Genomic DNA, 12,605 nt, shown 5'->3' on the forward strand with positions numbered 1-12,605 from the left:
CAGAATGTTAGGAATTATTAGGAAGGGAATGGTTAAAAGATCGGAAAATGTCATAATGCCTCTGTATCGCTCCATGGTGAGACCGCACCTTGAGTACTGTGTACAATTCTGGTCACCGCATCTAAAAAAAGATATAGTTGCGATGGAGAAGGTACAGAGAAGGGCAACCAAAATGATAAAGGGGATGGAACAGCTCCCCTATGAGGAAAGGCTGAAGAGGTTAGGGCTGTTTATATTTATATTTCTATGGGGGTTTTTTCCCAATTATATTGTACACCGTTTTGACTAAATTTTGTTTGTAAAGGCAGTATATAAACATTTTAAAATAAATAAATAGTATTAAATCTTAGCTCCCAGATTCTTCATGTTTTCTACACCTTCCTGGAGTTTACTCAGTTGCAGATTTTATCATCTGCAGTTTGGGAGAGGAAGGGTTAGAAGGGAACCTGGCGTCCGTGTCTTTTTTTTCCCCCAAAATATGGGGGAGGGGACAGGGCTGCTATGACCCGCAACTTATATTAATTCTTTTGTGGGGCTTGGGGGAGGGCATCGGGTGCTGTGTCTGACATTTTTACTGATTTTGGGGATTAGAAGAATGGCGGCATGAGTCTGCTGACTGGGAAGTGGAGGCGGAGGGGTTTGTACTTGCAATATATGGAATACAGTTAGTTAATATTTATGTTGCCTGGATACACATACTCAACTTTAAACCTAACCGGTTCTATTCAAATATAGCCAGTTAGGTTTAAAAGCTTTCTGCTAACGTGACCCGGATAACTTGTCCCACCTGCGTATCCATGACGCTGTTTGGCTAACTTTACCCGGATACCCTGTCCACTCTGACTAGGATGGACCCAAAAAGCAACAGAGTAGGCGATCCAGTAGAGCCGTAAGGAAGTAACAAAGTGGTGGATGCCACAAGAAGTCTCTCTCAAATTTTTATTGAAGGAGACGTAAAATATCATATGCAAGTGCCCGACTCTGGCCTTTTAACTTTGTGTGAGTGGAGACGGATCGTGCCGTTGTTCAAATAAAATCCCCTGAGGCAGCCACCGCTGGTGGTGAAACTCGGCCAGAGTCGGGCACTCTGACTAGGGACCCGTAAGTGCTTAGATTCCTGGCTTTGACATTTTCCCCAGATATAGCCGCGTAGTTTCACAATATTTAGCTGCTGTTAAAGGGGGCATTTCTGGGGGTCGGGGAATATGTATGCACATAGAATTAATTTTTCAGGAGTACTTTCTCCTCTGAAACCCTCGCTGTACAAATAGGAGGGACAAAAAACAGGCAGGTACATTTGTAGCCACATATATTTAGCCAATTTGCAAAGATAAATTACCTGGATAGTCGGCTAGAAGTGCCCGCAGACGTTGTTGCTGCGTGATTTATTGACGCCTGCCTCCCACTATCCTCCGAGTTTGTTCTCTTGCAGCTCCCACGCTGTACAAGGAGTACTACATGTCCGTTTTTGTCTCTGCTCTCCTCCAACAGCTCCCATAGTCTTTGAGAATTATTATGAGCGACTTCCTGGCAGCAGCAATGGTCCAGCCCAGGCTGGGGGTGGAGGAATGAAGACAAGGTAAGGAGAAGGCCCAGCTCAGGCCTGGACACTGGCTCTCCCCCCCTCCCGTGGGTGGGCAGGCAGGATTATTAAGCAGCATTTTGATCTTCAGAACAAGCCAGCATTCCTGTATGTTGCATAGAAAATGGGCCAAAAGAAAAAAAAGCAGGCTGTGGCACCCGATCTAGGGCCAGGCCTAACGACTGAGCAGAAACCATGGAAAGCCGGTTCACTTGCACGGGCTTCTAATCGCAGAGCTCCGGCACAAGAATTCAGTTTCCAGCACCTTTTGGAAAGGGAAAATATTCCTATCAGCAGTCTTATGATCCTTAAATACAGCCCCCTTTGGGGCAAAAGCTCCGCCGTGTTTTCTGACCTGCATTTTGGTTCCAAGAGTTTTTGCGTGTGAACCTTTTCGCTTTTCAGAAGTTGCAGGAAGTTGAAGCTTTGTGGATCGATTTGCAGGCCCCCCGCTATGTTTAACCTGCCCGTCACTACGGGGTGGTGGTATTTGCTGACTTCCGGGCATTGCTGCTGTTTCCGAGTCCTGTACCTGGGGGGGGGGATCTCACCCGTCGGGGCCTCGTAAAGCTGTCGCGCTCCCTTCCTACAACCGCTTCCTTTTGCCTGGCTTTTTCCCGTTCCTTTTTGTGATCTCCCCTCCCTCACCCACCCCCCCACAGCACACCTGGGCCTCCTCACTAATCTCTCTAAAATTCTTATGTTACAGGTACTTTTCCCGTTGTAAAAGTATCTCAAACAGGTATACAGGTGTAGCACTAACTTTATTCTCTGTCTCCCTGAAGCTCCTGAACGAGCCTGGCTTGTCTCCGCGCTTGCCTTCTGTGTTCAGCCGTAGTACGTCCGGCTCTCTGCTTCTCCACACCGCCTGCCTTTTTGAGTTTGTGCCTCCCAAACTGGTGGGTCAGACCCCCCTTCCATGTCCTGGGTCACAAATTACAATTTCTAAAGGTCTAAAGGCCAGGACGGCAGAGCTAAGCCACGCACTGCAAAGCCTGCTCAGGAAGGCCCGTGTCCTCTCTTTCTTTTTGGATAAATGCTGGCAATGGTGAAGTTTCCTTTCCATTCACACTTCTTTTTTTTTTGTCATCCCAAAAAGAACGATTGCAAACCTGGCTGTACATGAGCCCGACCGAAGCAAGTGAAACAAGGGCTGTGCAGCCACAAAATTCTTATCTTTTTCTTTTTTGGGGGCGGGAGATCATTTCCATGGCTTAGCATCTGCACGGACATTTAACAGGAAGTTGTGTTTTAGTCTTTGAAAGTGACATGAAATGACAATATAGGCTGCTGGCGTTTTCAGAAGCAGCACATCCCTAGTGAAAACCTGAGTCCTACAAATGTAAAACTAAATTTCAAGGCACAAGAGGAAGGGAAAAAAAATATCCCTTCTTTTTAAGCAGCATATTAAATGGTTCTTGTGTACAGATACCCCCTAGCTACAGTTAAAGTACATAAATATGGAAAAAAATCAAATGATTTTAACCATAAACATATATACGTGTTACAGCAGAAAGAGTCCTGTCCAGTCTGCCCATCCTCACCAACTATTCAGCTTTACAATCCCCCCCGCCCCTCAGCGAGCCCCGGTGCTTGTCCCATGCCTTCTTGAATTCAGATACTGTCCTGTTCACCAGTGCCTGTGTAGTAAGGGACAGCCCAGTTTTGAATCAAAGTTTGCCTCGCTATTTGCAGTCAGTATGGAAACTGTCCCTGTCCCATTCTGTGCCTATGAACTAGGCCCATTCCTGGAAACCCTCCAGGTTTGAGAGACTGGTGGTAGGTGGAGTAGAAGCATAGATTCAGTCATTCCTGAGTACAAGAGTTTTTAATCCAAGGCAGTGAAGGATTTTGGGGAGGAGGTGCACTAAAGTTTATGAAGACATGGTAAGCATGAGAGAAAGCCTAGGTCCAGCATTTTATTTTAGGGGAACCTTGGATGGAGGGGGTGAATTACATCTGTTATGCATTCAATAATACAGATAGTCTCAGGTAATTGGCACATACAGGACATGTTTGCACTTTGCACTAAATCTCCTTATTGCTGACGAAATAAACACGTGAAAAATTTAAATAAGCGATAGCATGTCATAGATGCAATGCCACCTAAAACTCATACTGCTGGTGGTCATAAATGTGCATACAAATGCATCCTGAAGAGTCCCAATTCCTTAAAGAAAAAGCAGGCAAGCCTTATTAATGCTGCTAGGAATGTTTAATATATATTGAAATCTGGATGCTCTATGTAAATGGAAACATGTCATAGGTTAATATTGATCTTGCAAATGTACATGTGCCTTTCAGTAAACCCTCTGTTGTGACATCATCATTATATGTATTGGGTGGGTGGGGAAGGGATGCTCTGGGCCTGCAGTTTCCCTGCTCCTTTGAGCTTTCAGCTCAGTCAGAGCCAGAGCCAGGCCTGGGAACCAGCGCCATAAGTTTTCATTTGCATTCTGGACATTTTCCCCCCTGTCATATTCCCTGCCAACTCACTTAGTCCAAACAATTTCAGCGACAGGTCCTCGACCAACGGTCGTACACCAGGGCTCCCTCCCATGGGCCCTAAATCCAGCCATTAAGCGTTACCACTGTGTCACTGCTGGGACTCCCTCCTTCCCCAGGGGCTGTGAGATGCCCGTCTGGCATCTTGGGGCCTCCACCACTGGGGAGCAGAAGACCTGACCCTGGGAATCAAACTAAGAATCCGCCACATGGCAGTGAACTGCCACCGATCCCACTAGGCCGGCCTTAATGATCTTCTAGAAAACATCTTTTACACATTAGCCGTAAGAGGCTCTTGTACTATGCATTCATAAGCGTGATTATACTTTTGATGCTTTGCCCACAGGATCACCTCTCACACCTGATGAGAGGCATTGCACGTATCCCAAGAAATGTGTGGCGCATCCACACAACCTAGAGATTTCCAGTTTGTGAGGTGGTGCTTCTGGTGCGCTCTCATCGTTTTCTCTGGCTCTCACTGAGGTCTTTCTTTTTTTTGGTTTCCTTACTGTAGTCTCTTCATTTGCAGGTTATCAAGTTTATTAGCCGGCCATGGCGGAAGCGTCAGAAACCTCTCTGAACACGGCAAACCTACAGCACCTGCCGAGGGTAAGTAGGGGGAAGGGGCAGGGAAGCAGCCAAAGACGTGCAATTTCCTGCAATCTAGGGAGCGCATGTTTTAAGTTGCTGCCGAAGGGAGCTGTACCTAATTCTGAAGTTAGCAAAGTAAGTCAGTTTTCAGCCTTTATCACACAGCAGTGAATCCTGCAGGTCTCCATTCTAAGTCTCTCCCCCCCCCCCCCCCACTGGCCCCAGAAAATCTTGTATGATTGTGGTTAATGGGGTAGCCTTCCATCTCCTATGATCTAGTTCTCTAAGCCACTTTGGAATTGTCTTTCTGTACATTTTCTACGCATGAGACGCCGCTACCGTAAGGAATGAATTCATTGCTATGGAAATCTGCGCCAATGCTGTGCTCCTTTCACTAGAGGGCGCTACAAGCATAGGCCTGAATTTACACAATTTGCTTTGGAAAGAAATCTGATAAAATGGTAAGAGCTTATTTAAAAAGTAGTTAAAGATTCAGAGAGAGATTTAATACTTTCCCAGGCTGGCAAATAATTATGTTTAAAAAGTAATAACAATAACCAGATAGAAAAAAAGTGATTTTCTGATCAGCACACAACAAACTGCAGTGAGAAACTCCTCTTCAAAATTAACTCCTCTGCTCATAGTATTGATCGTCTTAACTGCTGTATGTAATTTCCATTCTTCTCTCTCAACCTGCTCATCTCACCTATCTGTGGCTGTCACAATCTACTGCCCTCATCCTCCTCTACCACCTTAGTAATTGCATTTCTGTACTTGTATTCTCAAGTTCCTGGAATCTGCATTTTTCTGGAGTTTTCAGCATTTTCAGTGCACGATTCAAGTCTCCAGCAAACTCAGCCAAGCTCTAAGGGCCCCTGCAGATGCGCCTGAGAAGCAGTCGGCTTTTTCCGTGTTACTAAACAGAGAACTCTTTCTTGTTCCAGAGGAAAAGGCTGATGGAGTCTATGCTTCCGTTCTCATGGGTAAGCCTACAGAAGCCGTGGCAGGGTACAGTGCACCCCAAGATTACACAGTACTGTACAACTACGCTGCCCAGGTAATCAAACTATGTCTCTCTCTTTAAAACAGCTGAAACTGCCATTTGCTCAATGCAACTGCAGCACGCTAACTTCATGTCCTCTGGAAGCAGTGGCTGAGCGTGAAACGTCATTGCACACAGTAACCGTGTGCAAAGTGTCACATTACACCTTTTCCTTTAAGCTGGAGAGATTTGGATCTAAGAAGTCCTATTAATTTGTTCCCAATAATCTGTCTTTCGCTCACCCTATTAACTGCACTGCTGTGAGACTCTCGGGAACAGTCTCCCTAGTGGGCTGCTCTTGAGATTTTAGGACAGGCTTCCCTGGGGTACATCGTTCTGCCGCTTTGGGGGTGATTTCAGAAGAGATCTTTCCGTATTGGCCTCTTGGTTATGCCGAGGCACCCTCAGGGTAAGAAACGTCAGCACAAGTGATGGTTATTATATGCCTTACTTATGGCAACTTGGCCATCTTATCTCTGGTCTGTGCACATTATTTATTTATTTATTTTAGAGCTTTTTTATACACCAACTTTCTTGATACAAATCAAATCTGCTTACAGGGAACAAAGATCTTAACAATAACAGTAACAATTAACATGAGACCGTTAATAGAAGAAGTATAAAGTTACAATAAAACAAGGGAATACAATTGGGAATTGGAAATGAAGAGGGGGATAATACAATAATAATTACTAAATACCGATAAGTGTGTGGGGAGGCTTGAATGGCCTACCTCTAAGCTATGCCATGTTTATGTGAACTTAATGCTTGTCTAGGTTTTGCAAACGAAATGCTAGATTAGATTTTGTAACACAATGAAGGATATGTTTCTACTCCCATTATTGAAGGATAGGAAACACTGCAAGATAAAGTTTCTGTATGCACAATGCAATGGGACACGTCTACATTGTGCACCCACAAAAATACGGCTGAAACAAAATCTATCACAAGGGCGCTATCCACACTGCGTGCTTACAGAAGCAAACATGAAGAGAAGATGCACGGCGGTTCCCTTGCCTGAGCCGTCTATAAATAGCTTTACTGGTGAGATTAGTCATTCTTAGAGGCAGTATCCCAGCAGTCATTGCTGCCATTCTACTCACTCAGTAAAGATGTAGACGAGGTTTGACGGCGCAGATTAAACACTGAGACTCCATGACTTTCGACAATGATAGGAGGAATCCCTGAGAATTCCTTTGCGAAATGGAGTGAGGCCATTAAATCTGCTGTGCCAATTCAGTAACTAGAAATGGATTTGTTACTAAGAAGGAGCATTACTCATGGGTTCCTTACAGTGCAAGACAGAGCAAGGAGCCGAGTGGAGAACCTTATTACAAATCCTGCTGTAATTTACCCTTATATAAAGCACGGGAAGGCTATACATTTATATTTAAAAGGTATGATGTCCCTATTATGTATAGGGCTGCTTAGGCCCTACCAGCGTTTAAACATTAAGAATTTTTCAGCAATGAAAAGTTCAGGAAAATGAGTTGGTTGGAGCGAGTGAAAGGAGGGTTTTTCCCCCAAAAAGGGAGAGTCAGTTCCGGGAGTGTCAAGGGTGACCGTGAGTCGCAGGGAGGCGTCATAGCCTGGAGTCTGCAGAATCCCGGGCTAGTGTGGGAAAGACAGGGAATTCAGGGGAAGGATGCAAGATCCCCTCAGGAAGATTCAAGCCCCTGGAGAAAAGGATTGGACTGAGACAGCCTGCAGCTAGTGTTGGGAATTCAAAGAGATTTTCCTGACTTTCATTTGGGCCTAAGGGAAAAAAGAAAAAACCGGGACCAGGTGGGAGTTTGAGGAGATAAATTCTTCTGGCTGATTTGACTCAAGCAGTATGAGAAGACGATGAGTGATTTTTTTTTTTCTTTTTGCTGATTTTCCTGTCTATGATTGTTTCTGAAGTATTTATTTATTTTATTTATTTTTAATTTTTATATACCGGAATTCCTGTATGCAATACAAATCAATCCGGTTTACAAGTAACGAAAAGGTTGCCCTGGTCTGGGAGGTTAGACTGGGGTTTTTTACATAGAACATTGAACAATAACAATCAACCATTGAACATAATTACAAGGAACAGTGAAAGTAACAATAGTATTTAACAAATAAATAATATTATTATAACATTAACATTAACATATTTGTTAACAACATTAACATTAACATATTTGTGTTTAGGTTTACAACACAAAACTTGTTGTGTCCTTTTTATTTTTACTGCTGAGCCCCTGGGCCTCGCAGGTGAATCCTGCTCCCCACAGCATTGGAGTGGGTTAATGCTCCGCAGTCTCTGAAGCGTGACCCCCCTACCAAGGGGGTGTGTGGTGTTATACATTTTTTTTGTTTACAAGATTGTTGAGGGAAGTATGGTGGGTTATCATGATTGTTGAGTTTAGTTAATCGATGGTGGTGGAGACGCATCAGCTAGAGAACCTAATATCCGTGCACCAGCCCTGCTTACAAATAATTTTTGCACCTTTCAAGCTCAACTCTGTTCCATATTGGCATAAACGTGAGTTAGCGGGCATAGCCGCACTGTAAACGTAACCGAGCAGTTCCAGCCCAGCAGGCTTTCTGCAGGACTCTTAGGACTATGAATGTCACCACGACATACCTGGTTTCAAATAACTCTGGGCTTAAAGGACAGGTTCATCCAGGCCTCGTTTTACCTCATTGCTGGATAAATGTGGGGTTCTGATGCCCCTGAGAAAAGCAGGCCTACAAGTCCTTAACCTGTCATGCAGAAAGACCCTTGCTCTTTGCTAAAGTTACTTCCTCAAACGCGTAGCTCCTAAGCATATGAACTCCGCCTTAAATACGTCCCTCCCAATGCAGCCGCGTGTGGCGAAACACGGGTCCGTGTCGGGGGACCTTGTTTAAAATATGTGTCTTGTTGAAGCAATGGAGTTGCTGCCAATAAAGATTTAAATTTTTCACAACGTTGAAGTTGTTTTGGGACTCATTACAATTTGCTGCATTTCCTGATTCTACTGTGATTATATGCTTGAAGTGCAGCACCTTACTCCAATTTTTCCTATGCAGAAAGACCCTGCCAATCCCTCCATAACCCCAAAATGAACATCTCAGCTGTTTGCTCAATCACGGAGAAAGCAGCAGTGTACGGAGATGGAATGTACAGTGGACACCTTCAGGAATGTTTTCTCGGCTGTAAAAAAAAAATCATTAATAGAAAAAATAAATCTCCGCATTACTGTAGCAGCAGTTTCATTGGGTTTCATGGTGTTCCTAGTTTCGGACAGTTTTTGTTACTCACATCTTGAGTTCCCGGTGCTGAAGACAGCCGGGAAGGTACTTAAGTGGGTGATTGAGCTGAGCCTGTCCCTTTTCCTTTCAGAACAACGACGAGCTGGACATCAGTACGGGAGATATTGTGCAGGTCATTGATGAGGGCGAGGATGGATGGTGGACGGCGGAGAGAAACGGCAAGCGAGGATTTGTACCTGGATCTTACCTAGAAAAACTCTGATGGAAGAGATCAAAGGTTTTATAGAGCAGCCTTGCAACAAGGCACACAGACACTGCAATCCTCAGAAACATCCTTCAAAAATGTCACTGCATTGACTCAAGCTGATGTTTGAAACCGAGGCCTTCACATTACCTGTGCACAGCGTTTCCGTGACTTCCAGCCGAGATGTGCTCACCAGTTAAAAATCAATCTTTTGTAATGGGCTACTACATGAAGAAATGGAAACCAAAAAAAATCAGCTTATCTTTTCTGCAGTTGAAGTCAGACAGTAAAATGTTCACCGTTTAATGTCCATAGCTAATTAAATGTCAGTTAAATAAACATTCTGAGCTATGAATTATATCGTCAAGTAATTAGTGAACTGCAATCAGTAAGCCAAGGAGGTGATAAGATTTTGTGTGCCGACTTATCACTAGGGTGACACATGGGGCTCCAGTCTCAAGGCAATCCCCCAATAAGTCACTATCCTGGAACTCAGATTATTTTGTGGTTTTAATCTCGTACCTTATTCTGAATGTAAAATAAAATATACTTGTAAAGCCAAAAATGTCTTTCAAAGTTGCATGGTAGAGAAATGTCTCAAGATATGGACTGCACCCTCCTTCCCTGACTGCTGTGCATCTATGCGACATCTTATACTGCTGTATGGCAAATGTGTTGCTGATCCAGTCGGGTTTATTTTTGTAGTACCTATGGTGTTTTACTGGAACACTGAATTACAGAGCCGGCGTTCAGGTAGAGCGAGCCAGGTGCCTGCTCAAGGTGCCATGAACCCTGGGCACCACCATTCATCATCCATCCCACCACTGCTGAAAATAGTCCCGGCATGGTCATGGCGGATCCCATCCCACTGTGGCTGAAGACAGCCCAGGCATGGCTGTGGCAGACCCAAACTTACCTTAAAGAAGACTTACCTGGTAATCTGGTGGCAGCCAGGAGCGCACCCTAATTCTGGGCCAATCAACGCTATTTTTCAATATGGCGTCGACTAGCCTTTTCCCCGTCATGTGATTGGTGTTAACCAGCCTTTGCCCCCATCATGGCACTGTATTGGAAAATGACATCGACTAGCCTAGAGAAAGGGGCATCATTCAGGTAGTGTGTCTTGTTTGTATATAAATGTACACTATGAAAGTTTTATTTTGTAAACTGCCTTGATCCTTGGAATGTGCGGTAAATACATTCTTTAAATAAATAAATAGGTAGCATTCTGGGCCACCACTAGACTACCAGGCAATGCTTTGTGTGTGGGGGTGGGGGAGAAGTAATTTTTACCCAGGGTGCTGATTGCCCAAGAACCAGCCCTGCTGAATTATATACAAAATCAGCTGATTGATCCTTAGCATATCTTCCCCAGTCACCCTCAACCATTCATTCATGCCAATGACAAAGCATACCTGGACCAGCCATGCCATAACTATGTTAAATTGACCCAGCAATGTCAGGCACATAGAGACGAAAGGTATTGGTGCAATTACTATCAAAAGCACAACAGCTGGAATATTCCTCCCAATAATGCCAAAAACAAACATTAATTTCTCTCTCTCACGCTATGACTATATACCTATATATGTTGTATTCATACTACAACAGTCAGACACCTTGACTATTCAATTCAGGTATAGTGCGCCTTGCAATGTTTTCACACCTTTTTACATTTCTCCTCATTCTGTCTATAAAATGCTAAATCAATCCCCACAACATAATGCTGCCACCACCACGCTTTACTGTAGGGATGTTCTGGGAGTTTTCTACCACACACCGCTTAGCGCCGAGACCAAAAAGCTCCATTTTGGCCTCAGTCTACAAAAATCTTCTCCCACATGCAGGAAGTGTTCCCTAAGTGTTTCTTTGCAAATGCTATGTGACACATCATAAGGCTTTTCTTTAGCAATGACTTCCTTTTTACCATTGTGCCATACAGGCTGTGTTTGAGGAGTAATCTTGAAATTGTAGATCAGCATTTTCCCTAATATTAGCGAGAGACCTCTTTTTAAAGTAATCTTAGGCCTCACAGTGACCTTCCACAACAGTTTCCTTAACCCACAGCTACTGCTTTTGGAGGGACAACCTGATTGCGGCAGCATCTTGGTGGCGCCAAATTGTTTCCATTTTACAATGGTGGGCCTGACAGCACCTAACATATTCAAACATTTTTTTTTTTTATAGCCTTTTCCACAATCTGTACTTTTGACCAACGTTATCCTGGAGTTCTTTCAGCAGCTCCTTGTTCGCACTGTTTTTACTTTTCCTTTTAAAAAGGGCCACACGCGCAGATACCACAGTTACGCACGTGGCTGGGACCTGTGCATGCCGCGTACATTTTCAAAAGGGCCCGGCCAGGCATGTAACTGCCAATATGTGCACAAGCTTCAGCACCTGAAAAAGGGGCAGGCCAGGGCAGGACTGAGACCAGCCGGGACAGTGGCCATTGGCTGCTGTTCCGGGGAAGTGCCTGCTGCCAGCTGCCTGGTGCACGCAAGTTGCTTCTGCTCCAATGGAGCAGTAAGTAAATAAAATTTTTAGATTCTTAGGTAGGGGTCGGGGTGGAGAGGGGAAGGGAAGGAAATTTAGGCAGGGGGGTAGGGAACTGGGAGAGGGCCGATTGCATCACCCCACGTAATATTAAAAAATTCACCTTCTCTGCATGCACGTTATAAAATCGGCACGTCTATGTGCACGCATTGGGAACCACATGGACATGGACGCACGCACGCGTCTTTTAAAATCTACCCCATAGCCTTTTAAAAATTAGAGGAAACGGTGCTCTAAGTCACAATAGTTGCTGCAGTTCATAATGTGATGGAAGAGGAAACAGAGCATGCATGCTGCCTCGCAGGTAAGAGGCAGATGGGAAGGATGAGACAAAGCCAGCTGGGAAAGAATTGGGAAACCTCTAACTGAAGCAGTAAAGCAAATTTAGCCTTAAGAAAAATGTTTCTGTACCCCCCCCCCCCCTGCATTCATGCAGAGGAGATCTTGTTCTTCCTATTCCTGTAACTAATGGGCAACAAAATAAAGACTTGCTTGAAAAATCAACAATAAAGGTAGGACATGCAGATTGCAGTCTATTAATATTTACTTAAAGCAAACTGCCAGCTTTCATAGTGGGTCACAAGAGCAAAATACAAAATTCCGAACTATATTTTCATATATTAAACAGCAAATACTACTGAGCCAATGGGCCTAGTATTTCATACTTAATTCTTATTCTCAGAGCCTGACAAGAAATGAGAAAAACGTTTAGTGTTCTCCTCCTTTGCTTCATATCCTTTCATTGCTTCTATCATGTGATCCAACCTACATCATCCCCTCCTTCCCAGCATTCAGATACCAGACTTTACCTAATCCAGCATTAGGGCACTTTTCTGGGAAGAGAAAGGAGGGAGTGAATGAAT

General features: G+C 44.2%; 1 protein-coding gene across 3 annotated transcripts in view; it reads left to right on the forward strand.

The window, feature by feature from the left end:
* PSTPIP1 (proline-serine-threonine phosphatase interacting protein 1) overlaps positions 1-10,425 on the forward strand; it is a 77,823-nt gene extending 67,398 nt beyond the window's left edge. For 2 of the 3 annotated variants that reach the window (XM_029575273.1, XM_029575275.1), the window contains 5 exons: positions 1,492-1,579; positions 2,292-2,324; positions 4,617-4,696; positions 5,623-5,735; positions 9,076-10,425. In XM_029575273.1, coding sequence (XP_029431133.1) covers positions 1,492-1,579; positions 2,292-2,324; positions 4,617-4,696; positions 5,623-5,735; positions 9,076-9,207 — 446 coding nt within the window. In that variant the 3' untranslated portion in view covers positions 9,208-10,425. The remainder of the gene's footprint in view (positions 1-1,491; positions 1,580-2,291; positions 2,325-4,616; positions 4,697-5,622; positions 5,736-9,075) is intronic. The other variant, XM_029575274.1, reaches the window with a different exon arrangement.
* Positions 10,426-12,605: the final 2,180 nt, after the last annotated feature.

The sequence above is a fragment of the Rhinatrema bivittatum genome, chromosome 13, assembly GCF_901001135.1.
Source record: "Rhinatrema bivittatum chromosome 13, aRhiBiv1.1, whole genome shotgun sequence".
NCBI lineage: Eukaryota > Metazoa > Chordata > Amphibia > Gymnophiona > Rhinatrematidae > Rhinatrema > Rhinatrema bivittatum.